Here is a 21,698-nt window from a genome sequence, read left to right on the forward strand (position 1 = left end):
TTCATCTAATCCTGAGTTCAAGTTTCAGTTGGGTTTTCGTGCTGGACCAATCTATCCCGTCAGATAATTAATGAATGGAGCCCATATTTTATCAAAATGTTCTTGTTTGTCCATTAAGACAAGTCTAATTCTTTCTAGATATAGGGTCTCCGACATTTCCACAATCCACATTTTAATTGTGGGGGTTGTAGGGCCTTTCCAAAATTTTAATATTAATTTTTTCCCGGTTATTATACTGTAGTCGAGGAAATTTCTTTGGCTTGTTGTGAGTGTTAAACTTTGCTCTGATATTCCAAGTATTATTAATTTTGAGTTTGGATCCAGTTTTGTATTAATAACTTCTGAAATTATTTCAAAAATATCAGTCCAGAAATGTTTAATTTTTATACAATTTGCAAACGTATGTGTTAAATTAGCATCTAGATGTAGACATTTATCACAAATAGGAGAGATTTGTGGGAAGATTCTATTTAGTTTTATTTTAGTGTAATCTATGTAAGACTTTAAATTGTATTAAAGCATGTCTGGTATTTAACGAACATTGTAAACTTGTAAACTTTCGTCCCACAAATCTTTCGTTATAGGATGACCTAATTCATTTTCCCATGTGTGTCTATATGGTTCCGTCGGTGGTACCTCGTTGTTTAGGAGGATGTTATAAATATAAGCTATTAATTTTTCAGTGTTAGGATGCTTGTTCAAACATTCATCAAGGATTTCTGGTTCCCTAGTCCTGTAGACTTGTGTGTTAGATTTAACATAATCTCTAATTTGTAGATATCTGAAGAAATTATTTGAGTGCAGTCCATGATTCTGTTGTAACTCTTGAAATGAAAGAAAAGTGCCTTTCCCATAAAGATGTCCAATCTTTTTAATTCCATAATTTTTCCATTGTGTGAAACCCTTATCCAAAAAGGATGGCTTGAATAAAGGATTATTTACAATGGGAAGGCATAGTGGTATATTATTCAATTTTAAAACATTTTTAAATTGTTTCCAAATTCGTATTCCACTATGTATTATGGGGTTTTCCTTATAGGTTTTTTTGTGCAGTTTTGTGGTAGCAAATATGATCGGACCAATTTCAAAAGGTAAACAGTCTTCCTTTTCCATCCTTAACCAATCTGGTTGTTGATCCATTTCTTCCAGCCAGAAATTCATGTTTTTAATATGGACTGCCCAGAAATAAAACAAGAAATTTGGCAAAGCCAAACCTCCATTTATCTTTGACTTACATAAATGTTTTTTACTTATTCTATGATTCTTATAATCCCAGATAAAACTTGTAACAATGGAGTCGACTTTTTTGAAAAATGTTTTTGGGATATATATCGGGATTAATTGAAATAGGTACAGTAGTTGCGGTAAGAAGATCATTTTTATAGCATTAATTCTACCAAGCATTGAAATGGGAAGTGTTTTCCAGTATTGAATATTCTTGTGTAGTTTATTCAGTAAGGGTGGAAAATTTAGTTTAAATAAAGAGGTACGTCTTAGTTACATAGATTCCTAAGTATTTAAATTTATCTTTAACTATTTTAAAAGGGGATTGTTGTAATGTATGTAAATTGAGTTTTGTTATTGGCATGATTTCACTTTTATTCCAATTAATTCTATATCCTGAAAACTGACCAAATTGAGTTATTAAATTTAATAGATTTGGAATACTAGTTTCTAACTTTGTAATATATATTAGTACATCATCTGCATATAAGGAAATGTTATTCCTTGTGTCTCTAGTGTTGTATCCGTATATTCCTGTATGGGTTCTAACGCTTTCTGCTAAGGGTTCGATTGCAAGAGCAAATAATAGTGGGGATAGTGAACATCCTTGTCTACAACCTCTAGAGAGATTAAATTTAGTTGATAACATTTGGTTTGTTAATATTCTAGCTGTTGGATTAGAGTATAACAATTTAACCCATGTACAGTACTTCTCTCCCAATTGAAAATTTTCCATCACCGAAAATAAATATGGCCATTCTACCTGGTCAAATGCTTTTTCAGCATCTAACGAAATAATTGCTAGATCTGCATTAGGAATTCTATTGGAGTATATAATATTGAATAGTCTTCTCAGATTATAAAATGAATAACGTTTTGGAATAAAACCTGTTTGGTCGGGGTGTATTAATTTGTTAATCGCTAAGCTCAATCTATGAGATAGAATATTAGTTAATATTTTCTGATCAGTATTTAAAAGGGCTATTGCTCTATATGAACCTGGGTCTTCAAGATCCTTATCCTTTTTTGGTATGAGTATGATTGTAGATTCATTTAGAGTTTCTGGGAGTTTCTGTTGAGTGTAAGCGTATTTGTACAGTGTCTGTAGGCGTGGAGAAACCAGATCATAATTTTTTTTATAAAATTCAGAACTTAGACCATCAGGACCTGCAGCCTTTCCGTTTTTTAAAGATTTAATTGACTTCGATGTCTTTTATCGTAATTTCAGCACCTAGTGATTCTCTCTCTTTCTGATCTAAACCCGACAGTCGAATTTATGAGACACAATCTCTCACGAACAAATCCATGCCGGCCATCCCTAATCAGTCCTTGCATTTTCAAATTGACGATGGAATTGATCTCCTTCATTGATTTCCATAATTTTCTCAGATTCAATGATCAGGCACCAGGGATTTATCTCCTCCTTCTTACTTTTGATATTCTCTTCCCTGCTCACTAACTTCCACATCCATTTCCATGAACAATATAGACTACAAGTATTCATTTATGACCTTGTCCAAACAGATTACCATACTGATCCTTAAGCCCCTGTGCCACTTAGGAAACCTGAACGGAAACCTCTGGAGACTTTGCGCCCCCCCCAAGGTTTCCGTGCGGTTCCCGGAGGTTGCAGGTGGTTGCCGGAGGTTGCAGGTAGTGGAAGCAGGCAGGGAGACCGACAAAAACCTCCGGGAACCGCACGGAAACCTTGGGTGGGCGCAAAGTCTCCAGAGGTTTCCGTTCAGGTTTCCTAAGTGGGACAGGGACATTAAGATAACCTACCATCTCTCTAGTTAGCCTTTTGTTCTTCTCCTTTACCTTCTTAACCAGGGATATCCCATGTCCCCTTTATTCCCTCTTAATTTCCTTCTTAAGTGTGCTCCAACAATCCTCAGACTCTCCAAGCAAGTTGTCTGATTCCAGCTGTCTATACCTGACATGTGCCTCCTCCTTTATCCCAAGCAGAGTCTCAATACCGCTGGTCATCCAGGGTACCCTTAATCGAGCAGCTTTGCATTTCATTCCAACAGGTACATGCTGGCCCTAAACTCTTCCTATTTCATTTTTAAAAGCCGACTAGTTTTAAGTTTATTACTGTCACATGTACCGACACTACTTACCAGACATCCCTTTACCTGCTAATCAACCTCCTGTCTATAGTCATCAAAAGTAGCCTTGCTCCTATTTTTTGATAATTATATTTAGAGGTTTACAGGATTTTTCTTTATCCAGCAGATGATAGGGGTCTGGAACACATTCCTTAAGTGAGTGGTAGAGGGAGAAATGTTCCTGTCTTTATTAAATAAGACAGAATAGAACATAACTGATTTGCAATATTCTTTAGGGAAAACAAATCATCTATTACCCATATAGTTTTGTTCCAGTACATGTGGTTGTCTTTTAAAGTCCTCAGAGCAATTGCTGAAAGGCATTTAAATGTGCCACACACATCTCACGAACAATTCGTTTTGAAAATTGCTATATTTCAAATATATTACTGAATAAATCTGAAATCTATGAAGTTCCACATAAACCAGAGAAAAACGAGAAAAGAGATTTTACAATGTATATATACCTTACAGCATACCTCTCATATCTGCTTCACAACTTAAAGAACTTGGCTTGTGCACCCTGTACACACTAATCATTTTCTTATCCCAGGCCCCACAATTCAATGGGTTACCAAGGCGGAGAAACTCCCTGAAAACAATCAATACAAATATATTCAATATCACGAGAAAGAAACAGTAAACACTTAAAGGTTTCAGTTAATTCAATATGGTTTCTCATCTCTTCATTGAGCAGAAAAAGTTATTGGAGATTGTCTTTACTTACAAATGACCCTGCCTATGCAAACCTTTTAAATGCTTTTACATTGAGGCCATTACTGTAATTCAGAAATAAAGTTGAATTAAGAAAATAGGAGGTAATATATTTTCACCAATATCTGAAAAATTGAATTTATGATAACGGAGTGGCTGTTGAAGTATCTAAGTGTAGGAACGGTAAATTTAACATAAGCAAACATGAAGCAAACTTAAATTCTTTCAACAATAATGATGCCACATTCTTTCATGTTCATGATAGCCTTCACAATCAACAATGTCGTTTCTGGGAATAATGCTAGTCAACTACCAAGTACCAAGTCTACACATTATTAATTTAAATATTAAAATAACTACATATATCCTTAAAGAAAATTTCAGTTTATCTGATTAAAAACAATGCAAATGCAGGACAAATATATCTAAAAATATCTACAAATATCACTGTGAAAGAAGTAACACATTACAAAAATCAGATTATTTATCAGTTAAGGTACTACTAGCAATGTGTCTTCTTCCTCCAACAACAGTATGGCATTGCGAGTCCATGATCTTAGTTGTTAATTCACTATGCGGACTGTAGAAAAAGGGGTTGGAGGAGCACCGCCATTATGGAAAGTTTATTTTTGGTCCTATCTTACATTTCTAGTGGTGAAAGGCTGGGGTAGGGGGCAGTGCTAAGTTGAATTGAACTACATTTTACAGTGTCTCTGCAATTAATATCAATGACGATGTCAGGGAATTGATGGCTATTTTCATTGATTTGTAAGTCCTGCTCATTAGTTTGTTGCATTAGCAGTGGGTTTGATAGAGTTGGAAGATGCTGGGGGTTATAAGGGAAGTTTACCTTTCAGGCAAGGTATATTTAGCCTCTGATGTTGGAACAATGAAGCTGTAGGCAATGTGCTACAAATTAAAGCCCATTGCTAAGCTGCAAATATCATATCCGAAGGTAAACATTGGTCGAGAAAGTTTACAAGGTTAAATTTTACTTTTAAAACAATATTTTGACTAATTCACAATGGATATAAAATACTTAATAAGCTTAGATTAATTTGTGTTTTTTATATGCAGTATTCTTACCCAAGGACGAAGGTAGACACAAAATGTTGGAGTAACTCAGCAGGACAGGCAGCATCTCAAAAGAGAAGGAATGGGTGACGTTTCGGGTCGAGACCCTTCTTCAGACTGAAGCTGCCTGTCCCGCTGAGGTTCTCCAGAGATGCTGCCTGTCCCGCTGAGTTACTCCAGCATTTTGTGTCTACCTTCGATTTAAACCAGCATCTGCAGTTCTTTCCCACACATCTTACCTAAGGACCATTGGTTCTAATGACTGCGAAGCTAATCGCTCGAACATCCTTTGAAGTGGGGGGTGTAGAGGATGGTCTTCATCAGACAGAGCAGAACTGCATCTTTGCAAAAGCCGTGCATGAAGTCCTGCATCACACATCACCTGCTGATTTCTCTCCGAGTGGATGAGTGACTGCAAACTATTAGCCACCGCAAACTGAAGGGCTAATGCATGCTAAGAAAGACAGGAAAGAGATTTTTAAATAGTTTGCAAATCATCCAAACTGAGCTCCTTTTTGCCATAGACCAAGCGCGATCAAACTACTAGAGGATATACAGCTGTTAAATGCAAATTATAAAACCTAAAAAGAGAATATCACAATCAATATCCCGTACAGATATGATTAGAAATTTCTCCCAGTAAAGATATGGTATGGTCCACTTTTAAAATATCCTTTTCCTTATAATATGATCTTTGCAAACACGGGAATATTTCTCAACAAAAGAACCATTTTCCTATTGTTTAAAATAATTACAATTCTTACAAATTACAACAATTACAAATCACATGACATTTTACCGACATCTGACATTCGGAAGTACATTCACCATCTTCGATTGGCTTTTATTAAATTTTGGCTGTTCTACAATGTATACGCTTAGCATCATTTTAAAAAATATATATATTTTACAGTGTAGTGGCAGTTAATTTTAAAATGTTCTTAAATTTGTCAAAATGTCTGTTTGAACCTTTCTGCTTTGGGCTCAAAGGCAACAAAAGAATTCAATCTAAACAAAGCAGGATATGTATTAGAGTTTTATTTAGAAGAAAATATCACAACCAAAACTGGACAACTCATTTGTGCACTGATGTTAAATTATGCTTTGTTATGGAATTTAGACTGTCAGCAGTGCTATCATTTGGATCTGTCCTTCAGCCAACAAAGAGTGAACAGAGCACTTTCCTCGGCATTACTACTCATCCATACTTATGAGGTAGTTTACTGGGTCATATTTCTCAATGTTGTTTGTGCACTCTTTCTGTGCTGAAAACGCCCATTACTAATTTAGTAATAACCACTCTTCAAAAATAAGCCATAAAGTGTTTAAACAATTGTGTGTAGTGAATGTCACTGTAAAAAAGGCACTTTTTTTTTCTCAGTTAGTCAATACACTGTGAACTCAAGATTATCATAAAATATCACTAGTTCATAAGTGTTGATCTGAAGAATAGAAGACCTCCTTGCCCCCATAATATGGCAATGGTGGTCAATTAATAGCTCTATGCACTCCATCCACTGCCCCACATGATTGACAATTACTATTAAGAGTTTCTTTAATACAAATATGACATTTAATAAATTGAATCTCATAATTTTGACTGCCATGGCTGAAAATCAAATTCCAACTTGGGACAGATATGAGTGCGGGAGTGGAGCACCCACTTTCTTTTGAACAATATACACCTTGCAAGTAAACGTATTATGCAGGTCAACATATTTTTTAGATGATTCTAAAGTTAATTAACTTTTTGATGATCCAGCAGATGGCAAACTTTTGTAGTGTTTCAATATTCAATGGAGTATTTTTTTATTCTAGTGATTCAATGTAATTATTTCAATTTGAGTTTATCACAAAAGTAGTGAAATTGCCCGACAACCCATTATCATCAATACAATTAAGTATATTGAATGAGATTGTTTAGTATTAATTTCATCCCTGAGTCAATGAAACATAGAAACATAGAAAATAGGTGCAGGAGGAGGCCATGCACCGCCATTCATTGTGATCAAGGCTGATCATCCACAATCAGTAACACCTGCCTGCCTTCTCCCCAATAGAAGTACATTTTGTATCGAATGTTCATGTACTGATACCTATGATTAGAAGTACACTGTAAATTAATTAATATTAAAAGTATTGATTAGGCTACACAAATAATCATAAATTTAATGTTTCATTACCCAAAAGATTCCCAATGTTTGTGTTTCATTGGGTAAAAAAGAGTGAAATTACTTGTATTTATTTCATTTTTGCATATTACTTTATATTACTAAATATGAATTACAAATACAGTTTTCAGATAATATGCCATAGAAGTACTCATTAGCACAAATGCAGATCACAAATGAGGAAAGGGCAGTTGAAAGAGCAGTCAGGGAGTGAAAGAAATCCCAAAATTGCATTCAAACTCCATGTCCAAAGATGGTTGCAGGCAGGAGTGTGGAATGGAAGAAATGAATCTGTTTATTTAGTGGCCTCCATTGACAAGAAAAAACAATATGCAAAGACAGTTGGGCATAGTTTAATTAGGATGTGTTCTTTTAAGCCAATTGCCTTTGTACAGAGGTAAGAGGACAAAAGTAAGTTTGCGATTTTAAACAGTAAAAAGATGCAGATATACGTATTACAATGCAGTTCCCAAAGTAGCTATGCAACTTTTCGAAGTCTACATAATATTACCACCATGTAGATGAATATTAAAGATTAAATAGATTATATTTTATTGTTTCTGATCATAACAGAAATAAGACTCAGGTTCCTGGTGCGAGTCTCAGCTGGTTCAGGACGTTTTAGAACAATTTATTTCAAATGTAGGAATGTGGTACAAAGAAATGGCTTCTGAAGTGATAAACATTAAATCTTACAGCAAATTAAACAGAGAGAAAACAAAATAAAGAAGATTGGGAACAAGTACAGTAATTAAACTGCATTTTTATTATTATAAACTGCATTATTATAATGATTTTCTTTTGATTCGAGCATGGATAGCAGGTTGGCTGGATGACAGAAGGCAAAGAGTGACGATAAAGGGGGCTTGCCAGTGACTAGTGGAGTTCCACAAGGGTTGGTGCTGGGGCCGTTATTCTTCATGTTGTATATTAATGATTTTGACGAGAGGTTTGAAGGCTTTGTGGCCCAGTTTGCAGATGATACGAAAATATCTGGTGGAAGGTAGTGTGGAGAAAGCAAGGACTCTGCTGAAGGACTTGGACAGGTTGGGAGAGTGGGCAGAGGTGGCAGATTGATTATAGTGCAGCAAAGTGTGGAGTCGTGCATTTTGGTAGCGGAATAAAGGCGTAGACTATTTTCTAAGTGGGGAGAGAATCCAGAAATCGGAGGTGCAAAGGTACTTGGGAGTACTGGTACAGGATTCCCAAAACCTTAATCTGCAAGTCGATTCAATAGTAAAGAAAGCAAACTCAATGCTAATATTTATTTCAAGAGGGCTTGTATACAAAAACAGGGATGCTGAGGCTCTATAAGGTGCTGCTGGTAAGGCCGCATTTGGAATATTGTGAGCAATTTTGGGCACCATATCCGAGGAAGGATGTGCTGGCTCTCGAGAGGGTCCAGAGGAGGTTTACAAGAATGATCCTAGGAATTAGTAGGTTAACCAATGATTGAGCGTATGTCGGTACTGGGCCTGTACTCGCTGGAGTTTAGAAAATTGAGGAGGGACCTCATTGAAACATACAGAATTGTGAAAGGCTTGGTTAGAGTGGATGTGGAGAGGATTTTTCCACAAGTGGGATAGACTAGGACAAGACGTCATAGCCTCAGAATTAAAGGATCTTCTTTTAAGAAAGAGATGAGGAGAAATTTCTTTAGTCAGACGGTTGTGAATCTGTGGAATTCTTTGCCACAGAAAGCTGTGGAGGCCATGTCAGTGGATATTTTTAAGGCCGAGATAGATAGATTCTTGATTAGTACAGGTGTCAGAGGTTATGGGGAGAAGGCAGGAGAATGGGGATAGGAGGGAGAGATAGATCAGCCATGATTAAATAGTGGAGCTGAATGGCCTAATTCTACTCCTGTCACTCATGACCTTATGATGTCTCCATCTTAGTGTCACTGAACCTGGTGTGACTGAACAGACATATAACCCATAACACAGTAAAAACAATCAGCAGTCAAAATTCAAATCTACCAATAATAATTTATTTTTGAATCCCATTTTATCTACCTCAAATTGTTCATTGGAGCCAACTGAAGCCAAGAGGTCTAAAGTTGCAAGTGCAGCTCCTGGATGTATTATGACTGCATCAGGAGAATGCAAGGAAGTCAGTGTGTTGAGTAGCTTTAATTCTGAGACGGATTTGGCTGGCAACACAGGTGGAGCTGAAACAGTGTGATAGCCCGGCCTACATAAGAAATAAAACCATTAACATTACCTTGCATTCATTCCACAATTACTTTAGTGCAAATCGAAATATAAAAACAATTGTAATTTTGAGTATTTACAAGTTACAGCTATTGTGTATGTAAATCATTCTTGTTAAAGTCCTGATCTTTTCTTCGTATATCCCCTTATTTTAAAGAATAAAATGTTGTTAAGTTTGCCACAATTTAAAATCATGATTTTCAAAGGTTATAAACATATATATAACATATAAACATGAGTATAGAAGCTGGGATGTAATGTTAAAATTGTACAAGGCATTGGTGAGACCAAATCTGGAGTATGGTGTACAATTTTGGTCGTCCAATTATAGGAAGGATATCAACAAAATAGAGAGAGTACAGAGGAGATTTACTAGAATGTTGCCTGGGTTTCAACAACTAAGTTACAGAGAAAGGTTGAATAAGTTAGGTCTTTATTCTCTGGAGCGCAGAAGGTTAAGGGGGGGCTTGATAGAGGTCTTTAAAATGATGAGAGGGAGGACAGAGTTGATGTGGACAAGCTTTTCCCTTTGAGAATAGGGAAGATTCAAACAAGAGGACATGACTTCAGAATTAAGGGACAGAAGTTTAGGGGTAACATGAGGGGGAACTTCTTTACTCAAGAGTGGTAGCGGTGTGGAATGAGCTTCCAGTGGAAGTGGTGGAGGCAGGTTCGTTGGTATTATTTAAAACTATATTGGATAGGCATATGGATGAGAAGGGAATGGAGGGTTATGGTATGAGTGCAGGCAGGTGGGACTAAGGGAAAATAATTGTTCGGCACGGACTTGTAGGGCCGAGATGGCCTGTTTCCGTGCTGTAATTGTTATGTGGTTATATGGTCAAACAGCTGGGTGATTAGAGCAGTGCTTCGATTTGCAGACAGCAAGCATTCAAATTGTAAAAGTCTGTCAACAGCATACCAACGTAAACTTTGAGATAACAGTCTTCTAAATACCTCAATTAACTATTCAGCAACAAGTAGAAATGTTTTTTAACGCATCCAAAAGAAACTTTACATCTGCCTGTCATATGTTATCTTTAGTTTATATGAACATCTTGGACTGCTGTTGGAATTTTTAAATAATCAATAGTCTCATGATTTAAAAGCTTCCATTTCAGGTGCATAAGATTACAATATCAGTTACCAAATGTTTCTCATTTTGAAATAACTGAATCCAATTTTATTTTCTGTAAATGTAAGATGGGAATAATTAATGTATTTTGAAACTTCAATAAATATCCCTAATTGTGATTTAAATGAGAATCAGTAGGACTGAGAGAAAGTTTGAGGATAATAGGGTAGGTCACATTAATCGATGCAACCTTTATATCTTTTACAGGTCGAACACCAATTTTCTGGCTCCCTCCATTCCAGAACCTTTCTGAAATATCTGTGTTTTCCGGAACAACCGGGATCATGTGATAATGAAAGGTCAATACATCCCTGCCCCGCTAATGACACCCCTCCTGTGTCTCTAAGGCATCATAGAGTGCCAGAAACCTAAATAAAATAAATATAAAATGTAAACTGAATGTAAATGGAATGACTTGCTGACCCATCTCCAGCTCCCATCATCTCCCTGGCCATTTAGAGCTCTGGCATCAAACCCACTTCTGACTTACAAAGTGCACCAGCGAGCACTTCTTCATGGTCCGGATTACACAGCTGTTGGTGCAGGTCACATTGTTGCCCCTGGGCACAGCGCTTTCTTCTAGCCCCACCTCCATTCCCCTCCCTCAATGTCCCCTCATTTCCCCCCCCTCCCCCCGCCTCCCCCAACTGCCTTCTCCTTCCCCCACCACCGCCGCTGCCTCCTCCTTCTCCCCCAGTCGCCGACATACTGCACCCTGGAAGTGACAGGTGAGAGGATATGGAGACCCATGGTGACCAAGCACGTTCTGTCAGTGGGGACATACTAAGGAAAGCGTTGTCCCCAAGGGCAACAGCATGAGCCTCAACCACAGCGTGTGAACCAGTGAAGAAGGGCTGGTGCATACTAGTTTTAAAGTGAAACAACTCAAAGTGCTTGAGTAACTCAGCCGACTGAATCAGTCTGAGGAAGGGTCCCAGTGTCACCTATCCGTGTTCTCCAGAGATTACTCCAGCACTTTTGTGTCTCTCAGTGGGTGCAGAAGGGCTCGCTGGTGCTTCTTACGAGTCAGGAGTGGGATCGGAAGCTGGGGCTCTAAACGGCCGGGAAGACGATGGGTACCAGGATGGGTTGGCAGGTCTGTCCGCTATATCCAACATCTGTTATAAGGAGATCGTTAAAATGGGTTTACTGCATTGTTGTTGAGAAACAGTTAGGAGAGAAGATTGAGAGCATAGTTGGTTATTTCACGACAGAGTGACATGATCGGAAAGAGCGCTCGCCATTCACAAGGCCATCTGTGGCCTCCCAGGGAATTTCAACTGAGCTCTCATAATTTTGACCAGTTTATAGTTGTGTGTGGACCATTAGTGCCGGAAAATCAATGTTCAACCTGTACCTTGTAGACGTGGAATCAGTCTGATGCAAAAGTCCTAAAAATCTGAGTCGGTATATATTACATTGGATTTTCCTTGCAGGAAATTTTGCAATTATGAAATTTTGAATGGATAGGAATCTCCATTAGAAATAACAATTCAAAAATATGACATTGGCATGCCTGCATTTAAGATAACACAACATACACTTCTTAAAGTTTTAAATGAAAGGTAGATTTTCTCTATTTTATTCCTTTGAATCGGAAATAGCAAAATTGTTGGGTATTCACTGTCTCAATTGCGCCCCAATATTTCTCAAGGGGACAGATTTCTTTGGTGTAAATAGATTAACAGCTTTAATACATGCTGGGTCAACACTAACAAGGAAATAACCTGAGGACTTCTGAGTGCATCAAAGGGCACACTACCTTCAAGTTGTTTCAGTAGCAAGACTTGAGACAGCAACCTCCATGGATTAGAAAATATATGACAGAAGTACATCCAAAGATGTGAAATGGGCACATTTTTTTAATAAAACAAAACAAAATCTTTAACCCCGGTTCTGAAGGCAGAAATGATGCTGTTGTAATGTGCCTGCTCTGCTCATTTGATGATGACACAGGAACAGTACCACTTGACTAGAATCAGGATCTTATTTGTATTCATGCCTCAAAAGCTATTATCTATCTATATCACTAAAAGTCTGATCTTGACCGCTTTTGGCCCACTGTGCTGCGATTTCCGAGAGAACGCCACCACCTATGGCTGTCATTTTTGGCCACCTCACTCAGAGCCCCCCTCCGCCTTCCGGGACCGGAGGGTTTTTCCCATCGATGAAAAATCAGAGAGATATTAGTGTTTTTTAAAAAATTGCCATTCTCCCTGCTGGCGGCAGGGGGGAGGGACTATAAAACCTGGTAGTGTAGTCCATCACTCAGTCTCTGCCAGATCCAGGAAGCGCGAATGTCACGGCTCTCTGAGCTGCGAATACTACTGAACGCACGTCTACTCCACGGTGAGTCCCCTCGATGCGGCTATAAAGTGGCTGCTACCCAATTGTTTGCCTCGCCTTTTTTTAAAGTTTGTGTTCACAAAATGAATTTTGGTTGTCAGGTGGCTGCAGCCCAATTGTTTGTCTCGCCTTTTTAAAAAGTTTGTGTTCACAAAATGAATTTTGGTTGTCATGTGGCTGCAGCCCAATTTTTTGCCTCGCCTTTTTAAAAAGTTTGTGTTCACAAAATGAATTTTGGTTGTCAGGTGGCTGCAGCCCAATTGTTCGCCTTGGCTTGGCTTTTAAAATCGATGCAACAGTTAGATGCCAGCCCAAGAATCCATTTGCCCCACAATGTCTATACTAGCCCTCTGGAAACCAGTACCTTTGGCCCGCAACACCCATATTAGCGCAACAGACAGCCACCCCACTGGCGAGCAATATTGGAATTGGTGGAGAGGTGGAATATTGCGTTGGTGACCAGCCCTCCTGTGTGATGCTGGGACCCAACGGGTCCCACTTAGTCTAGTATCTATTAAGTACTTGTAATGCAAAATTGGTCTGCCTCTAAAGCATAAAACAAATGGGAACTTTATTTCTTAAATAAATAAATATATTTGACTTAATTTTATTTTACTTGACCAAAAATTATTGCAATTTTTATAATGCTCTTGTATGCATTGTTCATTGGTCATTTAGAAACCAATTTAGGACTACCAAGTTGTTAAATAAAAAAATGGATACAAAAATTTCAATTAAAAAAACTAAATAAATTGACAAAGACATGTTGCTGAGCTGGACTGGTCGGACACTCCAATGACAGAGCACTAAGCTGCATGAATATCCACCGGGTGGCGCCGTCAGTAATCGCAGCCTCGCTAACTGTCTGTCTTTTCGTCTCTTTTGTTATTTTTAGAATGTTTTAAAAAGTTTGTGTTAATATTCTCTGGTTTGTTTTATGTGGGGGGTTGGAGAGAGGGTCAGGGGCATTTTTTTTCAATCTCTTACCTTGCCGGAGATGCGATTGTTTTCCGGATCGTACCTCCGGTCGCTCTGCAGCCTATCATGGAGCTGGTGGCCTTGCTCGAGACTGACTTTGAGCCCCACCGCGGGGCCGTGGACTTAATATCGGAGCCTGGGATCCCTTGCCTGGGATCGATACACCAACTGCGGCCTGCGGACTTCAACAACGAGGAGCTCGCAGTCTCGGGTAGAGATTGATCGGGAAGCTCAAAGTCGCAGGAGGTTCGACTAGCCCCGACCCAGGGTCTGATCGCCCACAGCGGGGAGCTGAGATCCCCCCGATGCGGGAGCTTGATCACCCCGATGCGGAGGGCCCGATCGCCGGCTTTGGGAGCCAAGATCGACCCAACAATGGAAGGCTCGAGGCCCCCGACAAAGGACAAAGAAGGAAAGAAAATTAACTTTTTTTGCCATCCATCACAGTGAGGAATGTGGGAGGAGTCACTGTAGTGGATCTTTATGTTAAAATGTATTTTATGTGTCTTGTTGTTTTTATTGGTATGACTGTATGGCAAATCAAATTCCTCGTATGTTGCAAAACATACTTGGCAAATAAAGTATGATTATGATTATTATTATTATGATTATGATTATGATGAATCAAGTCTTAAGATCTGATTCCCAACCTGAACCAAGTCAAACTTAGAATTCTGACTGGAATATATCCATGTCGTACATTGTCAAATGAACATCAAATACTTGCTACAAAGTGTGCATACTATCATGTGATAGTTTAACATAAAATCCAGGATAGCTTGCAAATGTCTCACAATATGAAGTACCCGTAGACTTCTGCAGGCTAATTATCGATGTCTCATAACTGGGCTGACTGTAACATTGGTAAAAACACAACGACATTCCAAAACATTTGACAAATTCACTAAATGATCCAGCTGACGAAAGGCCATCAAATCCTCTATAGAGCAAATGCTGGAGAACAATGAGAACTTTGGTTTTGATTTCAATTGAAAATGTTGTGTCTTATCAATAGTATGGAAACATTCCAAGGCTATTCCTACTGGGCGAGTACCTTTTTCTGGCCAGAGCTGGAGTACCCCAAGGTGAGGGAAGGGAAATCTCATGTGTCAAGCAAGGCGGAATCTGTTCAGCAAAACTACAGACAAAAAAAGCAAATACCATTGGACAAGGGTTGTTAGAAGAAATAAGCACAATGATTGTTAGTACAATTACTATTAACATCGCTGATTAGTTCAGGAATACAGTGTCCTCCATAATGTTTGAGACAAAGACCTATAATTTATTTATTTGCCTCTGTATTCCACAATTTGAGATTTGTAATAGAAAAAAATCACATGTGGTTAAAGTGCGCATTGTCAGATTTTGATAAAGGCAATGTTTATACATTTTGGTTTCACCATGTAGAAATTACAGCTGTATTTATACATAGTCCCCCCATTTCAGGGCACCATAATGTTTGGGACACATGGCTTCATAGGTGTTTGTAGTTGCTCAGGTGTTTAATTGCCTCCTTAATGCAGGTATAAGGGAGCTCTCAGCACCTAGTCTTTCCTCCAGTCTTTCCATCACCTTTGGAAACTTTTATTGCTGTTTATCGAGGACCAAAGTTGTGCCAATGAAAGTCAAAGAAGCCATTATGAGACTGAGAAACAAGAATAAAACTGTTAGAGACATCAGCCAAACCTTACGCTTACCAAAATCAACTGTTTGGAACATCATTAAGAAGAAAGAGAGCACTGGTTAGCTGACTAATCACAAAAGGACTGGCAGGCCAAGGAAGGCGTCCACAGCTAAAGACAGAAGAATTCTCTCTATAATAAAGAAAAATCCCCAAACACCTGTCCGATAGATCAGAAACACTCCTCAGGAGTCAGGTGTGGATTTGTCAATGACAACTATCCGCAGAAGACGTCATGAACAAAAATACAGAGGTACAGAGGCTACACTGCAAGATGCAAACCACTGGTTAGCCGCAAAAATAGGACAGGACAGTTTGCCATGAAGTACTTAAAAGAACAACCACAGTTCTGGAAAAAGGTCTTGTGGACAGGTGAGACAAAGATTAACATATCATAATGATGGCAAGAGCAAAGTATGGAGAGAAGGAACTGCCCAAGATCCAAAACATACCACCTCATCTGTGGTGGGGGTGTTATGGCCTGGGTATGTATGGCTGCTGAAGGTACTGGCTCACTTATCTTCATTGATGATACAACTGCTTATAGTAATAGCATAATGAATTCGGAAGTGTATAGACACATCCTATCTGCTCAAGTGCAAACTAATGCCTCAAAACTCATTGGCCGAAGGTTCATTCTACAACAAGACAATGATCCCAAACATACTGCTAAAGCAACAAAGGAGATTTTCAACGCTAAAATATGGTCAATTCTTGATTGGCCAAGTCAATCACCCGATCTGAACCCAATTGTGCATGCCTTTTATATACTGAAGAGAAAGCTGAAGGGGCCTAGCCTCCAAAACAAGCATGCTAAAGATGGCTGCAATACTGGCCTGGCAGAGCATCACCAGAGAAGACATCCAGCATCTGGTGATTTCCATGAATCACAGACTTCAAGCAGTCATTGCATGCAAAGGATATGCAACAAAATACTAAACATGACTACTTTCATTTACAAGACATTGCTGTGTCCCAAATATTATGGTTCCCTGAAATGGGGAGACTATGTATAAACACTGCTGTAATTTCTACGTGGTGAAACCAAAGTGTGTAAAAATGGCCTTTATTAAAATCTGACAATGTGCTTTTTAAACCACATGTGATTATTTCTATTACAAATCTCAAATTGTGGGGTACAGAGGCAAATAAATAAATGATGGGTCTTTGTCCCAAACATTATGGAGGGCACTGCATAACATGCAAAGCAGCAGAAAAACAGCAGTTTAAAGGCCAGAACTGGTGGGTAAAAAGAGGGGAAAGTTGTAGAACAAAATAAGTATCAAAATGTTGATGAGATTTATGAAAGAACTCTAAGTTCACATAAATATTTGCAGATACATTCCTGTACTAAAAGTGCTACAATCTCATTTTATTTTATTATCAATGGTTTTAAATACAATTATTCTTGACAGTTTGATATTTAGGCTGGACTTTTATTTAAAAACGAAACCATATATTTCAAAGGTACACAAAAATGCTGGAGAAACTCAGCGGGTGCAGCAGCATCTATGGAGCGAAGGAAATAGGTGACGTTTCGGGCCGAAACGTCACCTATTTCCTTCGCTCCATAGATGCTGCTGCACCCGCTGAGTTTCTCCAGCATTTTTGTGTACCTTCGATTTTCCAGCATCTGCAGTTTCTTCTTGAACACAACCATATATTTCAAAGCTCCCTCCATGGATACTGCCTGATCTGCTGAACCGGCACTTTGTTTTTTTGCTCAAGATTTCAGCATCTATAATATCTCGTGTCTCTCTTCAAAACTAGTTTTCACTAGCTTTTTAAATGTGAACATTTGATTCACTTGTAGTAGCAAAAAAAGATACCAACTATACCAGGCCATACTTAAATTTGCAAATCTTTTAAAACAGGATAACTACGAAGTCATAATTAATAACGTACTAAATTGTCACTTCACATTTAATTTAAAAAATATCAAAACAGTGCAGGTGGTGGAAAGCCAAAATTAAAATGGGATTTTTTTTTCGGTTTATAACAAAGAAGATATTTGCTGCTAAATATTAAACAGGGTAGCAGATTCCTTCATATTTAATCATATGGATCAATTTGCAATGGAAAAATCATTCCAATGTACAGGATATCAAGATCATGCAAGTGTTGACACTTGGTCAACAAACACCTGCTCTTACAATTATGTTCATGGGCAACTAAAACAAACTTCCATTATATTCAAGTCCAATGAATGGAACCTTCTCCGTTTGACCCACATTCCTTGTAGCATTTAGTTCCATTGTACTATGCTAGACAATTTATTTCATCCTGGACATAAGCTCTGCGAGCATCTCCAATTGTCATCTAAAAGGTTGTAGTGATAACTGAGCAGCATCCTGGACCAATTTAAGAGGGGAACTTAGTATGAGTCTGGAGTGACATATATATCAGACCAGTTAAGAATGGCATGTTCTGAATATCAGTGATTTAAACCAGCAGAGTTTTTAAATGACAGCCATCATTACTCATAATAATCCAAACGTCCAAAAGTAATTAATCAATTAATTAACAAAATTCACAAACTTCCATGCAGAGCTTTTAACTTAAGTCTCAAGATTATTAGGTCAAGTCTTTCAATTTCCCATCCAGCAAAACAACAATGATATTACAAAATCCTAAAATCTATAAATGTGTCATTATATCATATCTTGAAATATTTTATCCAAAATAGATTTGAAACTGACTGACTTGTAAGTTCTTGGTCAGTTCTACTCTTTTTCAAAAACAAAAACAGAATTTTCAAAAAAAGACTTCGAAAGCAATGTGGCTTAAACCCAACAAGTGTAAATGTACGTATATGCGCATTGCCATGGATGTGTCTGTCTAGACATGGCTGTACTAAATATAATAATCAACTGAATTAAGAAATATAAAAAAACAAAAATAGAAGTGATTACTTTCCATAAACATCTTTGTTACATCCAGATTATTGTTGAGGGGAGAAAAAAAACCCCAAAACAAAACAAGACTCAATAAATCATTGGGCCTCTGTAATATGCATTTACGGCAAGGCGCCACAAATTTGGTAAACAAGTGTCATTGACAACTCTATTTTTTTTTTTTTAAACTGTTTTGGAAAAGCTTTATGAATAAATAGATAAATCCACAAACTTCATTCGAAAAAAGCATTTTTCCTCTAAAAAAATTTGAATACAAACTCTAATACAGTTTACAATTGCCTTAAGAAAAACAATGCATCTTATAGGAAAGGTACACAAAAATGCTGGAGAAACTCAGCGGGTGCAGCAGCATCTATGGAGCGAAGGAAATAGGTAACGTTTCGGGCCGAAACCCTTCTTCAGACCCTTCTTCAGATCTTGTAGGAAATACTTGGTTTCAAAAACAAAATCAATCAACTCTTCATTAATATTCAGTCAATACAGAAATGTTTACAGGAAGCCAAATAAATTGAGAAGTGAAATAGCAGAGTTTTTAAAAAAAACACTCTCACTTGTTCTTGTAAAGAACAAGTTGAGGAAAAATATGCTAGTGACTATTAACTTTAGTATGATTGCATGTTGAAGTTTAGAGGCACATATTATTAGCACTTTATTGTGGCTCAAAATGCTGGAGTAACTCAGCGGGACGGGCAGCATCTCTGGAGAGAAGGAATGGGTGATGTTTCTGGTCAAGACCCTTCTATAGACAGAATGAGGGGAGGGGGAGATACAGAGATAAGGAAGTGTAAGGTGTGGAACGAGACAACAAAGGGGGTGGAGATCAAGGGAAACGCAGAATAGATCATTGTTAGCTAGGAGAAGGCAACAGCAAAGCAAATAGGGATAAAATGTAATCAGGGAGAGTCAGACTAGTCAACCTGGACACACAGTCAGGGACAAGACTGCACTTGGTCTCACCGATATATAAGAGGCCAAGCGCAGGCTCAGCGATCGTTTCGGTGAACACCTCTGCTCAGTCCACCAAAACATACTTGATCTCCTGGTTGCTAAACACTTTAACCACCCCTCCCATTCCCACATTGACCTTTCTGTCCTGGGCCTCCCCCACTGTCCGAATGAGGCCCAGCGCAAATTGGAGAAACCGCACCTCATATTTTGCTTGGGTAGCTTACACCCTAATGGTGTGAATATTGACTTATCTAACTTCAAGTAACCCTTCCTTTCCCTCTCTCTCCATCCCTCCCCCTTCCCAGTTCTCCAACCAGTCTGACTGTCCCTGATTACATATTATCTCTGTTTGCTTTGTTGTTGCTTTCTCCGAGCTAACAATGATCTATTCTACATTTCCCTTGACCTCCACCCCCTTTGTTGACTCGTTCTCACACCTTACACTTCCTTATTTCTGTATCTGCCCCTCCCCTAAATCTCAGTCTGAAGAAGGGTCTCGACTCCAGCATTTACTCCAGCATTTTGTGTCTATCTTTGGTTTAAACCAGCATCTGCAGTTCCCTCCTATATTCCTATCCATTGTGGCACACATTAACACAGGTAAATCACAATTGTGGGCTTACATCTAAATTAATTTTCACCTTGTTCTTATTAAATACCAGCATTTAATTTTTTTTTAAATAACCTAGTGTGAAAACTTGATAAAATTTAACTTTTCTGAAACTTTTGCTAGAATTCTGTTATTCTTATAAAAATTAGTTTCTAATTAAAAATAGTTAAACCGATGAAGTCCCTACCTGTCAAAAGAATCCGTGACCATTTTGTAGAGACAACAGAAAAGTTTACTACAATGTTTCAGTGTGGGACCAACTGAATCCAACAATGCATCATCTTCAAGTATGTTTTGAAATGGTTGGATATTTGAAGGGTAGGAGGTTGTTGAACATATTTGTCGCATATTTGAGAAGCAACCAAGCAAACGCACAGCATCTGCAAGTTTTTCATACTGAATTTCAGTTTTAAAGAAATGTGAATTAGCAGGTTCATAACGCATTGCTGCTGTCAGTGTACAAATGACAGTATACACTAGTTCGAAGACTTGGTTTGAGTTCACCTTTTCCCATACTCCTTTGGGTTGATTAATCAAAGATCGTTCCATTGCAACTAACAGTGAGGTGACATAAACAAATCCCCCAACTTTTCGGAACACTGTTCGTGTGCGGTGACTTTCTCTCAGCACAGTAAGTAGAGCCTGTGGAGATAATATGAATTTCAAGACAGTGTAAATTGATGGAAATATAAAGTAGATCTCTAGTAACATCATTAATCTGGTTACGATTCATAAAACAGATTTACCAAGACTTCTACATTCAGAAAAATCCGTGGGATCGCTTGTTACCTCCAACTATTTAAAAGTTGATATTCGCCCTGTGATAGGCTCAAGTCTCAATGGTAACTAGGGTTATTGATCAAATGTACCTGCTGTTATTTCGATTTTACAGTTGACAAGATATAGAGTTGAAAAGGACATTATGAAGAGTAAGTATTTTGCTGAGTTTTAAAAAAAATGACAGCAATGTAAAAGTGAACCTAAAATGTGAATATAATACTTACCATTAGAATATCAGTTTTGAGCTGTAGCTCTGCAGGTGTGGCTGTGTGCATCAGTCCTAATAAAGTACCCATATCATCATCACCACTAGGGGACAAAATTAACTGTTGGATAATCATCAGTGCAGGTTCTCGGCACTGGGGATACTTCACTATATTATGAACACATCGTGCTCCTCCAAACTCTCGGAAAACACCTTAAAAAACACATGGAACAAAGATCGATGTTAAACATTTTCACACCATTCCTACTATTATTCCCACTTCCACAAACCTTTTTCTTCAAGTATCATTTTCAGCAATCAGCAAACAATTAACATATAATATATTCATACATCTATAAATGGTTTGTTAGATCTCATGCTAAATAATTCTCTATGTGAAGTTCAAAATCTGAGAATTCAAAAATGTAAAGTGATCACTACCACTGCAGGCTCTTCATAACAAAGTAGCTTTATCTTCATTTAAAACATCTGGAAAACTTTTATTTTGTTGCTAGATATTCATGGTGGGCTGATCCAGAAGATTAAGATGCATGGATCCCATGGTAACTTTGTAGTTGGATTCAAAACTGGATGAC

At 38.0% G+C, this 21,698-nt stretch overlaps 1 protein-coding gene across 4 annotated transcripts in view; it reads right to left on the bottom strand.

The window, feature by feature from the left end:
• Nucleotides 1-21,698, bottom strand: part of wdfy3 (WD repeat and FYVE domain containing 3) — a 280,679-nt gene that overhangs the window by 159,646 nt on the left and 99,335 nt on the right. For 3 of the 4 annotated variants that reach the window (XM_033024126.1, XM_033024105.1, XM_033024115.1), the window contains 6 exons: nt 21,122-21,315; nt 20,305-20,759; nt 15,018-15,101; nt 9,307-9,484; nt 5,360-5,574; nt 3,812-3,924 (listed from right to left, as the gene is read on the bottom strand). In XM_033024126.1, coding sequence (XP_032880017.1) covers nt 3,812-3,924; nt 5,360-5,574; nt 9,307-9,484; nt 15,018-15,101; nt 20,305-20,759; nt 21,122-21,315 — 1,239 coding nt within the window. The remainder of the gene's footprint in view (nt 1-3,811; nt 3,925-5,359; nt 5,575-9,306; nt 9,485-15,017; nt 15,102-20,304; nt 20,760-21,121; nt 21,316-21,698) is intronic. The other variant, XM_033024134.1, reaches the window with a different exon arrangement.

This window comes from Amblyraja radiata, chromosome 1, assembly GCF_010909765.2.
Source record: "Amblyraja radiata isolate CabotCenter1 chromosome 1, sAmbRad1.1.pri, whole genome shotgun sequence".
In the NCBI taxonomy this organism is placed as follows: domain Eukaryota; kingdom Metazoa; phylum Chordata; class Chondrichthyes; order Rajiformes; family Rajidae; genus Amblyraja; species Amblyraja radiata.